At 41.4% G+C, this 17164-nt stretch overlaps 1 protein-coding gene across 2 annotated transcripts in view; it reads right to left on the reverse strand.

Annotated features, from left to right (window-relative positions):
- LOC137627724 (WD repeat-containing protein 17-like) overlaps window positions 1-17164 on the reverse strand; it is a 183378-nt gene that overhangs the window by 46970 nt on the left and 119244 nt on the right. For both annotated transcript variants that reach the window (XM_068358990.1, XM_068358989.1), the window contains one exon: window positions 16847-17067. In XM_068358990.1, the coding sequence (XP_068215091.1) occupies window positions 16847-17067 (221 nt within the window). The remainder of the gene's footprint in view (window positions 1-16846; window positions 17068-17164) is intronic.

Consider the following 17164-nt stretch of genomic DNA (forward strand, 5'->3'; position numbering starts at 1 on the left):
TTTTGATAATTTTCTGAGAAAATTCAGGCATTTTCCAAGAGAATGACACCAACTTGACCTCTCCATAACAAAAATTAAGGCTGTTCGAGCAATTTAAAAAAAAATATACTGCAAAATGTGCTGGGAAAAAAATAACCCCTGTGGATTAAAGGTTGGAAATTTTCAAATAGCCTGGGGGTAAAATGGTTAAGCAATATATTCTTGTAAAGATATTTACATTGTGCATATTTTTCCTTTCCATGTCGATCGAATAGTTAGTCTCGGAGAGTGAGGTAACCGAGCTCTCGGTCATGGCTGCTGCCAGCCAGCAGTCATGGCTGCTACCGGCCGGCAGTCTTGGTGACTGCTGGCAGGCAACCAGGGCAGCTGCTGGCCATATTGGCTGTAAGTGGGAAGTCTCTTCTGTTTACAAAGGTTCTTCAGTTCTTTCTTGAACTGCTAGCAACAGTGGCTATTGCTGGAGTACTGCCTACCAGGCTGGCACAGAATGGTGCCTGCTCAACCGGCAGCACGCCGACTGTACTGATACTGCCAGCCGGCAGTACTGGCCAGCGGTTGCCGGCCGGCAAGGTTTAGACAGATCCTTGCCGGCGACAGACTGTAGCTGGATGGAAGCTTGAATTTTATATTCTCCCCTTCCATTTGAACCTTCTTTCTGGAGAAGGTAGTAATAGTTGACTTTTACATCCCTTTTACTGTATATATATATATATATATATATATATATATATATATATATATATATATATATATATATATATATATATATATATACATTATTAGGTAGCCTGTTCTCCATGCTATCTCTCTTTCTTTTAGCTAGCAGGCTAGATGTGCTAGCATTAGCTAGCTATGCCAACGACATGCTGGCTGAACTACAGTATATGTTTATACAGGCAGTTAGTATTTTTGCAGTATAGGATATACTGCAAATAGAATGTTTCTGTATATTTTATGCTAGTAATGTTTTCCAATATATTTGAAAATCTTACCCAAATATTTGTGGAACCCAATCTCATATTGAAAGAATTTAATTCTTCAATATTCTGATTAGAAATCAGTCTTCAGATTACCCTGCAATATTAAAATTTTAAGGACTGGAGATTACACTCCTAACCCTTAAAGGGCAGAGCCCTTATCCTCGAGTCTCCATGATTAGGAAACTCTATGTTTTAATTTTGTAAGGGGGATCACAGCAAATAAGTTGGGTGGGATATATACAAATATATGTCTTTCCTTTCCCAGTCCAGTTGGCATCATGCCAGCTGGACTGTACAGTCGGTTGCTTACCAGAAAGGCAACACATTGGCTGGATCATACTATATATAATTATACAGTAGCCAGTATATTGCAATATAGTGCATACTGCAAATAGAAAACTACAGTACAATTATACAGTAACTATTTCTAGCATATCTTGGGTATCCTCATGTGAGCTTATGCTGCAACCGCTCTTACATTGAAGGAATAGGGTTTCTTCGTTAAGCTGATTGAGAAATCAGTCTTCCGCACCCCACAGTATTTAGTATGAAAGGGGCAGTGAAGGATACACTTCCCTATCCCTAGGGGTTAGAAAACCCCCTTTTCAGTTGAAATTCCTATCATTTAATACTGAGGGTAGCTACCAGTATTTGCTTGCAAGGGATACACAAGTATGTGTCTCCTACTATCCCTTTATAGCTTGCTATCCTAAGCTATTCTGTTAAGATATGACCTTTGATATATTGGTTATCAGTGAGATAATCAATCGTATACTCATTTTGTTTTCCTTTCTTTACAGGAGGAATGCCAGATATCATGTGTTGCAGTCTTCTGCAAAACTAAGAGTAAGTGTTTTTACGGACATAATGCATGCAGATTTCATGCCCCCTGCAATATTATTTCCGAACACCTGCAGTATTGGAACCCGCAGGACTGCAAAGTATGTCGGGCCCTTTTGTCCGAAGGTTTCAAGAATCCCAAGTGGGTAGAGACTAGGGATGCAGCTCGTTTCAAACTACGCAACTGGGTGAGAGGCTTTCAGAAAATCTCTCCGGGACCTTACCTGCCTAATGACAAGATGCGTAGGTTACTATTTCCAACAGCGAGTAAGGAAATAGTGGTACCCCAGACACGAGGTACATTTCCCGATGGCCAGATAACCTTCGGGAAGGAGGGCAAAAAGCGCCCACGGGAAGAAGGGGAGAATGTCAGGTTGTAATTGTCTCCGTCCCAACAGGCTCATGAGCCAACGACATCCGATATCTCCGCCTTCTATCCCTCTTTTAGATGGAATGAACCAGTTATGGGCCCAAGTCAAGAATCTAGTAGAAAATTTGTGCAAACAGAGCACAAAGCAGGAAGCAAAATGCAAGGTAGAGCTTGGTAAAGCTCCACTTGTCGCTCCTAAAGGGTCGTACAAACGACTCGTAGATCAAAACCTCCCGACATGCTCCACAACCAATCCCTGGAGGTTTGCGGAGCTAATGCCGATTTTAAATGGCAAACTCTACATCTCGAAGATGGGTGCTGTTCCTTTGGGCAAAATCCAGTTCTGGCCAAGCTCTGACGCTTTCCCGAACTGTTTCATTAGACTGAAGGATGAACCAACATCAGGAAAAGGAACGGAATCAAAGGAGGTTATGATTCTCGACAATGATAAAGCACAGGCTATCTTATCAAGCAGCATAGATAAGGCGGGTTACTCGGTGTCGAAGGTATCCACACCAGGTAACAAGCACTCTTCCTTTCTTGCTCCTGTTTCAATTTCATTCCCCTTTACGGAGAAGGCTTTCAAATATGTCACTGAGGCAATAGAGACAGGTAAACCGTGTCCTACACTCAAGGAGTGCGAGCTTCTGTCACTAGCAAGGAGAAGAACTGGAAGGAGGCCCATTTCACCTTTTCAGTAGGAAGACTTGAGGCGGATGTCGCCAGTCGACAATTTAAGGAAAATCTTCCAAAATTATCTGAGTTTCTCTTACAGGATGAACAAGAAACAAAGGAGAGACTTACAGCCTCCTTATCTCTACAGAACTACATAGAGTTCTGTTCGGCTCATCAAGATACCCCAGACATGCTCAAGGTCTTAGCCAAAATACATATGGTTACTTTGGTAAAAGACCTTTAAGCCTTTATAAAGGCTAGAAGAACATGTAGGGAGTTTGTGTTAGCTAACGCAACAGCGAAACACGATACAAGAAAGCTAATATCTTCCAACATCTGGGGTAAAGACCTCTTTCCAACAAGGTAGCCAAGAAAGTGATAAAGAACGCCTCCACGGAGAAAGTAGGACTTCTCCAAAAGTGGGGCATCCTTTCAAAAAGAGAATCTTCTAAAGTTGTGGGTCCCCAACCTAAAAGGAAGATGGAGAGGTCTGGACATCCATTTCGAGCGGTTCAACAACAATCCACAGTTGTAGTGACCGAGATGTTACAGACAGATGGTCGAAAAGATATTCCTACTGATCAGTCGAAGCATAGAAATGCTTCTAGTAGGAGGGAGATTCCTTTAGGATCGCTGGACCTTCGATCCTTGGGTCCATGGCCTAATCAAGATGGGACTAAGATGAGCGGTGGAGATATCTCTACCACCATTTCCTCAACCCCTCAGATTATCCAAAACCCTCCTGGAGGAGTTTACCTGAGAGCTCTAGAGCATACAGGTGGTAAGGAAACTTTAGTCCACCGAATTCCAGGGAAGGCCATTGTGTGTTTACCAGAAGGACTCAAGAAAATTCAGAGTCATTCAGGGCTTATCACCACTCAACAAGTCCAAATAAAACAACGAGTCCAGGATGTTTATCCTCCTGTACATAAGGACCCCCCTGCAAAAAAGGGTGCCTATAGTCTTACCAGACCTGAAAGTCCTCTATCGGCAGCTTCCAGTCAATCACCCTTTCCCCTCCTATCTAGGACTCAAGTTACACAAAGTAACGCACTTCCTAGGAAAGATACTCGTCAGACTAGACAGAGTCCTAGTTGCCTTCATAAAATTGGCAGACACAGTCAGTCATGCAATATTTAAGCCTAAGAAAGGTTCAGGCAACAATGTTCCTGGACAAGAGGCTGGGGTGGGCAGCACCCAAGGTGGCTGGTCTATGAACATCCGAAGAAATGATCCGGTCCCCGGAACATCGTGGATGAAAGATAAATTTCAGATTCCCAAAACGAGAACAGGGAGGAACCCTGTTCTCTCTCCAGTTCGTAATAGAGGCAGGCCCTGTGCTAGAGCACTGCTGCAAGATGCGCTGGGAGCCTGGAGAAAACAAGCATCAAATGCTCTAAGAGGCCTAAAAAGAACGATAGCGGTCCTTCCTTAATCGCTTCCCTAACAAAGGTCAAAGCCCAAAAATCCCAAGACCATGTTGGTCCAGTCATGAGTAGGGAAACTCTCTCCAAGCAGATCAGATTGTCTACAGCTGATCTGGGACTCTGAAGCGATAACGAGACGCTGCAATCGACGATGCTAAGGAACGTCTCATACAGTCTAGGTGTAGTTAGCCATCCCTTACCTAAAGGGATGGCACCTGTCAGCAGTTCACATACAACCAATCCGCAAAATGTGACAGTGGATGCTCTACTCAGGCTCAAGCCGATAGAGTTAGAATGGTCCACGGACGCAGACCTATTCTCTCCCAGATGGGAACAAGTCCCCGAACTGCAATCCGACCTCTTCATTACGAGCGCCGTCAAGGAACTACCTTGATATGTAGCCCTATATGAGGATCCTCTAATTTAAATGATAGACATCATGTCTCTGAAATGGAAGGGATAGACTTAGGATCTCCAGTTCATCCCGTCCAATCACCTGCTGAGAGTCCTACACATGCTGAGATCCTTCCAGGTGGGAGTAGCTCTGTTGGCTCCCAGGTAGCCCAAGAACAATCTATCCTCCTTGAGGAAGGAACAGAGGCTGAGGCTGTCCTTTATCCTGAACCCAGGACAACTCCAGAAGGTTCAGAGATTAATTGCCTTCGATTTATTACAGAGAACCCAAACCCTTCATTGCATGATTTTCTTGCCCTAGCGGTTAAGAAAAGATTTGGGATCTCAAAAGGCAATACTGTATAGAATTCTTAAAAGAATACAAGTCTAAGTCAACTAAAAGACAATGTGAGTCATCATGGAAAAAGTGGATTGCTTTCGTAAAAGCAAAAGGACCGAGAGAGATTTCAATGAACTTCTGCATGTCCTTCTTTATCCATCTTCATAACCCGGGTTTGGCGGCCAACACGATAACTGCGTGCAAGTCAGCCTTGACTAGACCTCTTCTATATGCCTTTCAAGTAGACTTGGTGAATGAGATCTTTAATAAGATCCCGAAGGCATGTGCGAGGCTTAGGCCTGCTGCACCACCAAAGTCCATCTCTTGGTCTTTGGACAAGGTCCTACATTATGCCTCATCCTTGAACAATGAAGATTGTTCGCTTAAGGATCTAACCCAAAAGGTTATATATATATATATATATATATATATATATATATATATATATATATATATATATATATATATATATATATATATATATATATATATATCATCGTCGTCGGCGCCCACTCGTGTCCGAGTATTGGGTTCTGTCGTTAGCCATCAGCCTCCTATCTGTGGGGTGGGTGCTTATGCCTGATGTGGCTGTTAAGTCCTAGTCTGTGGTGGAAGAGTCGCGGACAGTGTTCGCAAGGGAGGGTAGGTGGTGGGCAGGGCTGTTCTAATCGCTCTCTCCTTCTTCTCCTCCTAGCCTCCTCATTTTGTCTCCTCCTCTCCTCGAAGTCCACGGTGCCATGGTGTACTGTACTCCTCCAGGTTTTCCTGTCCCTGGCTGTTTCTTCCCATGAGGAAGGATCGATGTCAGTTAGAGCCAGGGTGCGCTTTAGTTGATCTTTATAGCGCATTTTCGGGGCTCCTCGTGGTCTGGTGCCCTGGGTCAGTTCTCCGTAGAATATTTTCTTTGGGAGCTTAGATGGATCCATCCTATGCACGTGTCCTATCCAGCGGAGGCGGTGGTGGATGATGGTGGCCTCCACGCTGGTCAGCGAGGCACGTTCTAAGACTTCAATGTTGGTGGTGTGGCTCTCCCAGGGGATTTTCAAGATCTGCCTCAGTTTCATTTGTTGGAAGCGTTCTAGGTTTTTAATATCGTTTTTATATAGCGTCCATGTTTCACATGCATACAGGAGCGTGGAGAGGACTACTGCCCTAAACACCATTATTTTGGTGGTCATTGTCAGTGCGTGGTTGTTAAATACGCGGCAGTTGAGTCGGCCAAAGGCGGAGTGGGCTGCCCTGATCCTGTTCTCCACGTCCTTTTTGCTTGTGGGAGTTGATGTTAGGATGCTCCCTAGGTAGGAGAACTGGTCCACCTGTTCTAACGGTTGGTCATTCACTGTGGTATTGAAGTTGGGGAGCATCAGTCCTGGTGGATGTTGGACGAGGGTCTTGGTTTTGTCTGAGTTGACTTGCATCCCAAAACGTTCGTAGGCAGAGTTGTATGCATCAGCTAACGACTGCAGGTCCTCTGCCGTCTGACCTGGGGTGGCATTGTCGTCAGCATACTGCAGTTCTCGCACTGCACACAAGGTGGTCTTGGTTCTGGCGCGGAGTCTAGCGAGGTTGAAAGCGCCTCCATCCATGCGGAAACGTAGGTCGACTGAGGGTGTGTCTGGGGGAATCTCGTTGAGCATTGCTGCGGTGTATAGCGAGAAACACGTCGGGGCCAGAACACAGCCCTGCTTCAGGCCGCCGTTGATGGGGAATGGGTCTGAAAGAGAGTTCTGGTGGCAGACTCTCCCAACCATTCCGTCATGGAGGGCACGCACCAGCTTGACAAAATCGGGTGGGCAGCCATATCTTTTGAGGACAGCCCACATGGCAGGTCGAGGTACTTTGTCGAAGGCCTTTTTCAAATCCCAGAAGATGAACATTATGGGCTGTTGTTGTTCGAGGCTCTTCTCTTGTAGTTGTCGCGCACAGAAGATCATATCTATGGTCCCGCGGGAAGGTCGAAAGCCGCACTGGGACTCTGGCAGGACGTCTTCTGCGAGAATAAGGAGGCGGTCAAGGAGAATCCGAGCGAAAATCTTACTCGCGATACTTAGTAGTGATATTCCCCGGTAGTTGTTACAGATCGCTGCAAAACTCGAGGAGCATGGCTCAATGTTGAAGAGGAGGGAGGCTACATCAAGTATGTCAGGACTAACCAATTACCTAGATTGCAGAGAAGACGAATGCTGTTGGCGTGGGTCCAAGCTAAACTAGGCTGAACCTTCAAGTGAACACTTGAGGGGCTATCAACAGACCAAAGTACCTCACTCAAAATTGGTATATCTTTCATTGCAGATTGAAACTTAAGTACTTCCTTGAAAATGGATAGCAAGCTTACTTGGACAGCCAGCTTGAAAACTCATGGAGTCTTGCACGACCACAGTGGCAGAGCACAGGGTAGCAGGAGGATCGCATGAATAACTGTGAGCTTTACAGAGCCGGAGAGCTCTGGCGACAAGTCACACTGGAAAATAAATCCGGATCGTGTCGTCAATAAGACTGGCTACAGGTGCACTAGCCTTGACAAGTGCTGTAACCTGTGTGTCACGCTCTACCTCGCGAGTCAGAGAGCGTAAATGTGACACAGATAGTTGGCCTGGGAGCATGAGCAGGTTTTGCGCCACTCTTCTTACCCAAGTAGGCGAGCTCAATGGCGAACTTACCCGGCGAGTCAGTATAAGTATCTATGCAAGCTGGAGATTCATGGAGTCTCCAACTAGTTGCACTGGCTCTTACCAGAAACCAGCTGACGAGATTGTCTGTCAACAGTTCCCAAAGAGTCGGCGAGCTCAGAGTTCAGCAATAACACTTACTTTGATAGGAGAGAGTACTGGAAGTGAATTCTTGTGAGCACTACCTTGCAGATCGTCAGGTGGAAAAGGATCTGCTGGTGCAAAAGGTGTTAGCCCAACTCCCATTTCGTCCAGAGTCAGTCTCCATCCTTAGACTGAGCCGGCAAGGGAAGGCAACAAGGCTGAGGACTCCATATTGGCTGCAAAGGCTAGGAGGGCACCAAAGTGAGACTCTGCCAAAGTGCAACTACTATATTGGTGCCCTTCCTGTTAAGAGCCCTTGGGAAGTATACGCATTTCCTATAATAATACAGTAAAAACCTGGCCACATGCTCATTTCTTTATTGTGTAGGACTTATTTACTTTTAACCCAATAACTATCCTGCTTGTTTACTTTGGACTCTTCAGTACTTCCCAGAAGAAAAAGGGGGTTAGAAGAGTTAGTCCCGTGGGAAAACAGCTGACAGTATACGACCGGTCAAGAGTAGTTGAGAGTTATATGACCGATAGCAAACAGGAGAGCAAAAGGTCACAAACAATAACTCAAGCAAAGAGCTGCGATCTGCGAACATTTACTATGTCATACCACTCTCTTAAGAATGTGCAAACACCAATTACAGTAGTACATCTAGTATAGCGTTACTGAGAGGGCAAACTGGAGGAGGAGCTACTAAAATAGCTAGGAATCGCTAAATAGACCAGTAATAACAAGCTTAGTGGAAAGGTTCCAAAGATACTTGCATCTTAAGTAACGTGTAAATGTTCCAGTTCCAAAGCTGCTCGCCTCGGGGTGTCTCAACATTTGATCCTCAAGAACAAGAGCAGAAAGAACTAAAATCTCGTATCGAGGATTTAAAGAAAAAACTAAACTAAACAGTGCCCAATTTTTTAAGTTTGTTTGTCTTCCCCGGAGGGCTGGCTATCCCTATTTCTTCCGATGTTAGAGAAAAGAACGGTAAGAGTATCCATTGAAACTACTACCAAACGACACCGGAAAGCGCTAAAATCTCGTATTGATGCTTTAAAAAAAAAAAAACTAAACAGTGCTCATTTTTTGTCGTTTGTTTGTCTTCCCCGGAGGGCTGGCTATCCCTATTTCTTCCGATGTTAGAGAAAAGAACGGTAAGAGTATCCATTGAAACTCCTACCAAACGATACTAAAGACTATGCATTTAAACAAAAGAAAATGGTCTCATTTTCTTTTGTTTGATCATCATTAGCTGACTAACTTAACTTACTTTCCTGAGGCAGATAACCTTAAAGTGGGAACACTAGCTCATACAAAGGCCTCTATGCACAAAGTTTTTCAAGAAAACTGAATGTGTGTGAAAAAGCAGATAAAAACAGGATCCCGATTTGGGATCAATCTGCTGCCATGCTAATGCTAGGTGAATGCATTACCACTGTAATTGCAAGGAGTTGCTTTCCAATATTTGTTTACTCTGAGAAGGGAAGCGTTTCACCCAGGCATGTCTGAATTCTTGTAGTTTTCTCTAAGATAGGGTCGAATGCAGCATTGATGAAAAAAGTACTGTATTAAAAATCTAAAGCAATTTGTATTTTCCCAAAACAACTGAATTCTGAACAGTAGAGTCAAATACTGTAGTCCAAAAATTTTTGGGAATCCTTACTGGCAAACACGGGCTTTTTAATGTATGAGAGAGAGAGAGAGAGAGAGAGAGAGAGAGAGAGAGAGAGAGAGAGAGAGAGAGAGAGAGAGAGAGAGAGAGATGGTGTGTGTATGTTACAAGGGTTTTGGATATCTCAAAGACTTTTTAGTCCATCCGCAGAGACTCCATTTGCTCTTTAGTAGAGCAATGTATTTTAAGCATTTAGAGTTCTTACAATCTTGTCTAACTTATTCTTGAACTCGTTTACCGTGTTACTATTTACTACATCTGCTGGAAATCTATTCCAAGTATTTGCTATTTAGTATGTAAAGAAATTGCCACATTGAGTGATGTTGTATCTTCTGAATTCCAGTTTGTATCCGTTACCTCTGGACTGATTTGCGCTAAGCGTGAATAGATTGTTATAATCTACATTTGTTATCCCTTTAAGAATTTTGAATGCCTCTATTAATTGTCCCCTTAGTTGTCGAGTTTGTAGATCAAATAAGTTCAAACGTTCCATCCTCCGTCTATATCAAATTGCTGTAGTGTTGGAACTAGTATGGTGGTCCTAGCTTGTAATACTTTTTGTTTATCTATATCCTTCTGAATACTTGAAGGCCAGAATTGGACTCCGTATTCTAGAAGGGGTCTTACTAGTGATGTGAACAGCTATAGTACAGTGTCTTTGTTTCTGTATTTGAATAGTCTCTTTATGTAACCTATTAGTTTTTGTGCTTTCTTTTCAGCTTTTATGATCTGTTTGGTGAACTTTAAATCCTTGCTAATAATAATACCCACATCTTCCTCCTGGTCCACACTTTCTATTTTAGTAACCAGCAGTGAGTAATCTGCTTGTGGATTACTATAACCTATGTGCATAACTACATTTCCCAAAGTTGAAAGGCATTTGCCATCTTCTGGACCATTCTCCTAGCCTCATTAGATCCTCTCTTAAGGGTTCTACGCCTTCTGAGTTCGCAGCATTTGTGCCTAGTCTAGTATCGTCGGCAAATTTGGCTATCCTACAGGTTAATCCTAAATCTATGTCGTTAATGTAGATCAGAAATAGCAAAGGTCCAAAGATGGATCCTTGAGGTACTCCACTTGTAACAGTTGTCCTCTATGAAACTTTTCCTTTGATTACAACTCTCTATTTATGGTATGTTAGCCGATCTTCGATCCATTCATCTGGCTTGTCAATGATGCCTAGTGCTCTAATTTTTACCATTACTGTAATCTTTTATGAGGAACTTTGTCAAAAGCCTTTTGAAAGTCTAGGTATATGATGTCTATTACTCTGCTTTTGTCATAAATGCTAAACATGTGGAAAAATTTCAAAAGTTTGTCACACATGATCTCTTTTGTCTAAAACCATGTTGGCTGTCTATCAGGAGATTGTTTTTCTCTATATATTCTACTATTGAATCTACTATAACTGATTCAAAAATTTTGCAAGGCACTGAAGTTAGACACAGGTCTGTAGTTGACAGATTCTTCTTTTGGTCCCTTCTTGTAGATTGGAACATTGCCTAGATTCCATCCTTGTGTTGCCCTTCTTTCGTTGGCTGTATTTCAGAACATTTTGTGAAAGTGTGGGGTTATCTCTTCTTCTAGTCCTATAATCTCTCTTGGATGAATATCATCTAGACCTGGTGCCTTACACTTACTGAGTCCTTTTATTTTCTTTTTAACATCATCCATTGTAAAGGTGATTCTATTTAATGGTTGTGGCCCTTCATATTTGATAGCTGGTTCGGGAAGGGTTGTAGATTCTGACCCTGTGAATATAGTTGTGAAATATGAATTAATCAGTTTGGCTTTTTCCAAATCATTTGTTATAAAATTACCCTCCAAGTCTCTTAATGGGCTAATGTTGTTTTTGATTGGTTTTCTACTGTTTACATTTGCAAAAAATTCTTTTGGGTTTTCTTTACTAGCTGAAGCTACTCTTTTCTCTTCATTGATCTTGGCCTTTCTAACTACTGTAGTTTATCTACTTATCCACTTAACTTCTTGTGCTCGGAAATTTCATGAATTGAAGGCTGCGGACCCATTGATTTATGTTTCCTGTCTCTACTTATTATTGCATTGGCTATTTCTTTTTAGAACCACTTAGGTTGTGGAGTTTCGTTTGGTAAAATTTTTCTATGCAGTATACATTTAACCCTTTTTTTTATATATTTCTATACAGGAGTCCGATTGTGTATCTATTTTCCTTGTTTTGTCTTATTCTAAATCCTAGGTTTTATCCAGTTATTCCGTCTGTAGTCTAGCTTGCTTTTTTATAATTTTCCTTTCTTTTACATGAGGAATATTTACCTGAAACCTAACTATTTTGCTGACACTTTTGCCAATATTTTTGCCTACTGAAACACTGAATACTAGTGTGTTATTTCTCCTAGTTGGTTTATCAACACAATGATGGAGGAATTCATTGTTGATAAATTCTAGTAACCTATGTCCCTCTGTGTTTGATGTAGCACTAATAGAGTCCCAGTTTACTGCTGCATTGAAGTCTCCCATTATGACAGCTAAATTCTTGTCCAAGTTGTCTATACAGCTCTTTGTCCTATTCTTGTGTTTGATGTGATGGTCTGTATATTTTTAGTATGAACAAGTTTTTTCATATGATATTTACATTTGCACCTGTCACTTCACATTCGGTTTCTAATTTAATTTCTATGGGAGTTCAAGTGATTTTTAACATAGAGCATTACCCTTCCACCTTTTTTTATCAAGCGATCCTCCTTGAAAAGCTTGAAACCTGGGATTTTGTATTCTCCAATAAAATCCTATGACATCTAGTTCCTCACTAGCTATCATTGCCCTGAAGTTTTCCACTTTCTTTTTAATTGACTAACCATTAAATTGTGCCACTCTGAGGAAATTTTCTGTCTCCTTTTTCTTCCTCTGTGGTTTTCCTAGTTTCCCAGATTTACTAGTGTTTTAATTTTACTTTTATCTGCATTATCCATGCTTTCTGCCAAATTTTCTCTATTTGTTGGAGGATTTTCTGAGGGTCTAGTAAGTTCTTAGCCTACTGTGTTTAAGTACAGTAATTGTACAGGCTGAGATTAAGTTGGTTTCTTCACTAAAGTATTCCGTCTCTTTTGAATAATTTTCTATTGCCATAAAAAGTGTCCCAAAGATCTATAAATTTAACATTCTTTTTCTGGCATGTGGACTCAGGCCTTTCGTTTATCCCTATGGCCTTACTGACATTGAGTCTTGGGAGAATACCTATAATTATACTGTAGTAGTATTGGTCTTGTTTCTAGCCATTTCAACAGTTTTTTTCTAGCTGTTTAGCCGAAGATTCTCTTTGGCCAGCAGTATCCTTTCTTAGGAATAGGTCATTTCCGGTTGCCTGAACAACAATAAGGGTCTTCTTGTTCTCTGTTGTATTCCTACTAACTACTTCTATCTTCTGTGTGTTGGCACCTGGATAGGACCTCTCCTTTCTTTTCTTTTTGAAGATGACGTGCTCACCTTGGTCCTTTACCAGAGAGTCTCCAATTAACAATGTCTTGTCTTTTTCTTCCTCTGCTAAGGGGGTGGATCGGTTTTTAGTGGTAGTTACATTTCTAGGCTGTTTAGTATTCTTGGTCTTAGTTACCCTTCCTCTAGTAGGTTTCATGAACTCTGCTTTTGTTGGTTACTTCCCCTCTAGGTTCTGTCCTTGAATTTACCTTATTTTCCATTTATTGGATACTAATCCCATTTTCTACCATATCATCTATGACTTCTTTGTCCCTTATTTCTAACTGTTGGAACTTGGACATGATCTCTATCAATTGTTTTCTTAGTTCTTGGTTTTCCTTTTTCAATTTTTCTCTTTCCTCTTCCTGCTATCAGAACAGGCATACACTATTACGGTGCAGGTTTGCAGCACACCCTTCTTTGAAATCTATGCACCATTTTTTATTTGGCCTTTTACACATCTGTGCTTTAACTAAGTTCTCACTCCCTCTTAATTTCACTGTGATATTGTCTAATGTGTGTCTATTTGGAAATCTCAGCTAACAACTTCTATAATTATTAGCTTTGTGACCACTAATGTAAAGAGGGGATGGCTGATAGCTACACACCTGCTGCTGCATCCGCTTAATCCTGAATGACTCTCCATCTGCTCTGTCCCTAACCTCCCATAAGTGCTCCCAAACCAACAGTCAAGTATCCTTAATGTTGGGCTGTCCCTAACGTGCTGCAGCTCCCAATTGAATAGCATAAGGCAGAAGCCTGTTTTCGCGCCAGAATTGAAAGTGGAAGGCTAGCGATTACTGGGATTTCCAGACATCCAGGAACAGCCAGATACTGGCTTTTTTAGATGGCCAGTACTCCAACAAAGCAGAAGAGCTATGTCAACCTCATGAGCAGTTGAGCCTATTTCGTTAGGGGTCGGTCACAGGAAGTGGTCAGCTATTACACGTTAGGAATGTGCCTTGCAGGGCATTGATAGCACTATTCCATTCTTGCGTCCCATCACCCTGGGAGTCATCCATCCCAGTCTCTCGAAACTTTCGAGGGAGTTCATAGTGTTGTTTATAGAGGTTCCAAAGCCTCTGCTTTGACGCATGAGGTAGCTATTAGCTCCTTAATATCTATATCAGTAAAGCTGGTTATAAATAGCCGTTGTATCTAAATAACTATTTTTTTCTATTTTATTTTATTTATTTTTAATTTCTTTACCTTATTTTGAATCAGGAAAGATTGAAGGTTGATTTTGGATAAAAGGGTTGAGAAAGAGAGAAAAACAGAAATAGGAAAATGTAGAAGAGTAAATGGTGATCTGGTTCTAGTCTGGATGCTCAGAGCTGATCTTAGCGGCAAAGTTAAACATACTGGGTTGGATAAAACCTGCTATCGCCCACCCCTTTATCCCATCGCGCAAGCTCTCTCACATCAACAAAGTGCTGAGAGAGAGAGAGAGAGAGAGAGAGAGAGAGAGAGAGAGAGAGAGAGAGAGAGAGAGAGAGAGAGAGAGAGATATTAGAAGGAAATTGTAAAATCCTTTGATAACCTCTCTTGCCTTGCAGCAGAATTGGGCTCTAGAAGGAATTTGCTTCTATAAACACTCACTTAAAATGTGAATTCTGGATAGCACACACGTAATTGCCAACAATTATCTATTCCAAGCACAAAGGTTTCTCAATATGAAAACCTACCATTGAGCTCTTACGTTTAGAGTGAAATAAACCACTTATTCCAGCCTTTGCCTTTGGTGCCTTGATCCAGGTTAGCTGTGAACTTAAATCCCATGCAAGCCTAGGTCGCAAGGTATTGAGAGATTATTATTATTATTATTATTATTATTATTATTATTAATTGCTAACCTACAACCCTAGTTGGAAAAGCAAAATGCTATAAGCCCAGGGACCCCAACAGGGAAAATAGCGCAGTAAGGAAAGGAAACAAGGAAAATTAAATATTTTGAAAACAGTAACAACATTAGAATATTTCCTATATAACCTGTAAATACTTTAACAAAACAAGAGGAAGAGAAATTAGACAGAACAGCGTGCCCGAGTGTACCCTCAAAGAAATGAACTCCAACCCAAGAAAGTGGAAGACCATGGTGCAGAGGCTATAGCACTACCCAAGACTAGAGAACATTGGTTTAATTTTGGAGTGTCCTTCTCCTAGAAGAGCTCCTTACCATAGCTAAAGAGTCTCTTCTACCCTACCAAGAGGAAAGTAGACACTGAACAATTACAGTGCAGTAGTTAACCCCTTTGGTGAAGAAGAATTGTTTGGTAATCTCAGTGTTGTCAGGTGTATGAGGATAGAGGAGAATCTGAAAAGAATAGGCCAGACTATTCGGTGTATGTGTAGGCAAAGGGAAAGAACCGTAGCCAGTGAGAAGGATCCAATGTAGTACTGTCTGGCCAGTCAAAGGACCCCATAACCCTCTAGCAGTAGTATCTCAATGGGTGGCTGGTGCCCTGGCCAACCTACTACCTACTAAATTGTTTCAAGACATCCTCTCAGGTGAAAACTACAAAGCTCCAGGCCTGCTGCGAGCTTGAATCGTATCTAGCATGGCTCACAAGGTATTGAGAAATTGCTTGCTTCAAACAAAACTCTTAGGTGAAAGGATAGCTTTCACCTTTGGCGCCACAATCCAGAATTGCTGAGCATAAATCATGTACTGAGTCAAGCTCGTGAAGGGTTGAGAGACTACTTGCTACAAGAAACTCTCTGGTGAAAGGATAGCTTTCACCTATGTGTCATAGGTGAAAGCTGTCCTTTCATCTGAGACAGCAGCCAAGCTTTCCTAGGAACTCTGAAGAGCTAGAGCATTCTCCTATTGGAAACACAAGGATGCTTCAGAGCTGCCTTTACTGTATTGATAAACTATCAGGCTCTCTTCCTACCCTTCAAGTGATGTGCCTGCCACTGCACAGGAGGCCCAAGCCTAAACTCGGCACACACGGATGGTTGTGAAAAACCATGTCCCCAATATGACGCAAAAAGAGAGAGAGTAGATCTACATCAGTCTAGCCATAGGCCAGTTGCATATTTCCTTCTTTTCCCAGGTAAGTATAAATCCCTTACTTCCCATCCATCACAATCAACAGCCAGCATACACTTGCTAGAAAAAGAAATATGAAAAGTTTGGTTAAGAGTGCAACAGTATGTCCGTACTCATTGCGGCCGAAAACACAAGTGCTGAACTTCATAAAGGTAGAGGGGCAAGACTTCTTGCACACGTTCACCACCTGTCGTTGACTATCCCATTACTGATTTCAATAGCTGCTTCAGGTTGCACTAAAAACATATTCCTTATTTATAGGACAAAAAGCTTGCATATTTGTAGGAACAAAGATATCTATTGGAAATTGGAAATTCTAAAAAAAAAAAATATTTTAATCATGACTATATTTCAAGATCAAAATATTTGTATTATTTATTCTGCTTAACAGTGAAGAGGAGTTTTCAAGCACAAGTTTTCAAGTTATTAACCTAAGTAGAGTAATGCTTCCAAGCTATTTTTTATTTTACAGCAAATAATGAAAGTACAGTACCTGTAAAATCATTGAAAATTATCAGATACTTTACTTATTCACAGATATAGTACAGTACTTGAAATGCTTCTTTGACAGATCATCTCAAGATAATATTATCAAAGTAAATTTTCCACAAACCTCTCTCTTATTTTCCAAAGACCTTATGCCCTCTTCAAAAACAGTGACTATATTCTAGGTTGTAAAGTAGAGTAAAATATTTGGTAATGTTTAATACAAAAACAAAGAGCATATTCAAATACCTCATACCCTCTGCAATAGATTCTGACATCATGTATTCTAAATTAGTTCAAAACTTTAAAATCAAAATATTCATTACTGCATGAGAATACTGAGACAGAGCCTATTCAGCATAAAGAAAAGAGAAAAACCTTTATATCAAATATTATCTCACCTAGCAACAAGTTTTCTCCAATAATCTACAGAAACAGCTGGAGCCAAAGCAAGAGCATGATCCCACTGATGCAGACGAATCATCAATTCACAATACTGCTGAAGGGCACCACAACGAAGATAAGATTCTGCAAGAGCCTCCTGACTTTCACTAGTAGAATATTTACGGCTGCCAACCCCACTTCCTCGGTTAGAATCAATCTCATGCTCTGCTGCCATTGCCTGGTTACAAAAATGGTAATAATGTTGACTTTAAAAGTTTCATCACCGAAGGTCAAGTTTTTTGTAGACTGATGACAAATAAATTTTTTTGCATATG

The sequence above is a fragment of the Palaemon carinicauda genome, chromosome 35 (genome assembly GCF_036898095.1).
Source record: "Palaemon carinicauda isolate YSFRI2023 chromosome 35, ASM3689809v2, whole genome shotgun sequence".
Classification (NCBI taxonomy): domain Eukaryota; kingdom Metazoa; phylum Arthropoda; class Malacostraca; order Decapoda; family Palaemonidae; genus Palaemon; species Palaemon carinicauda.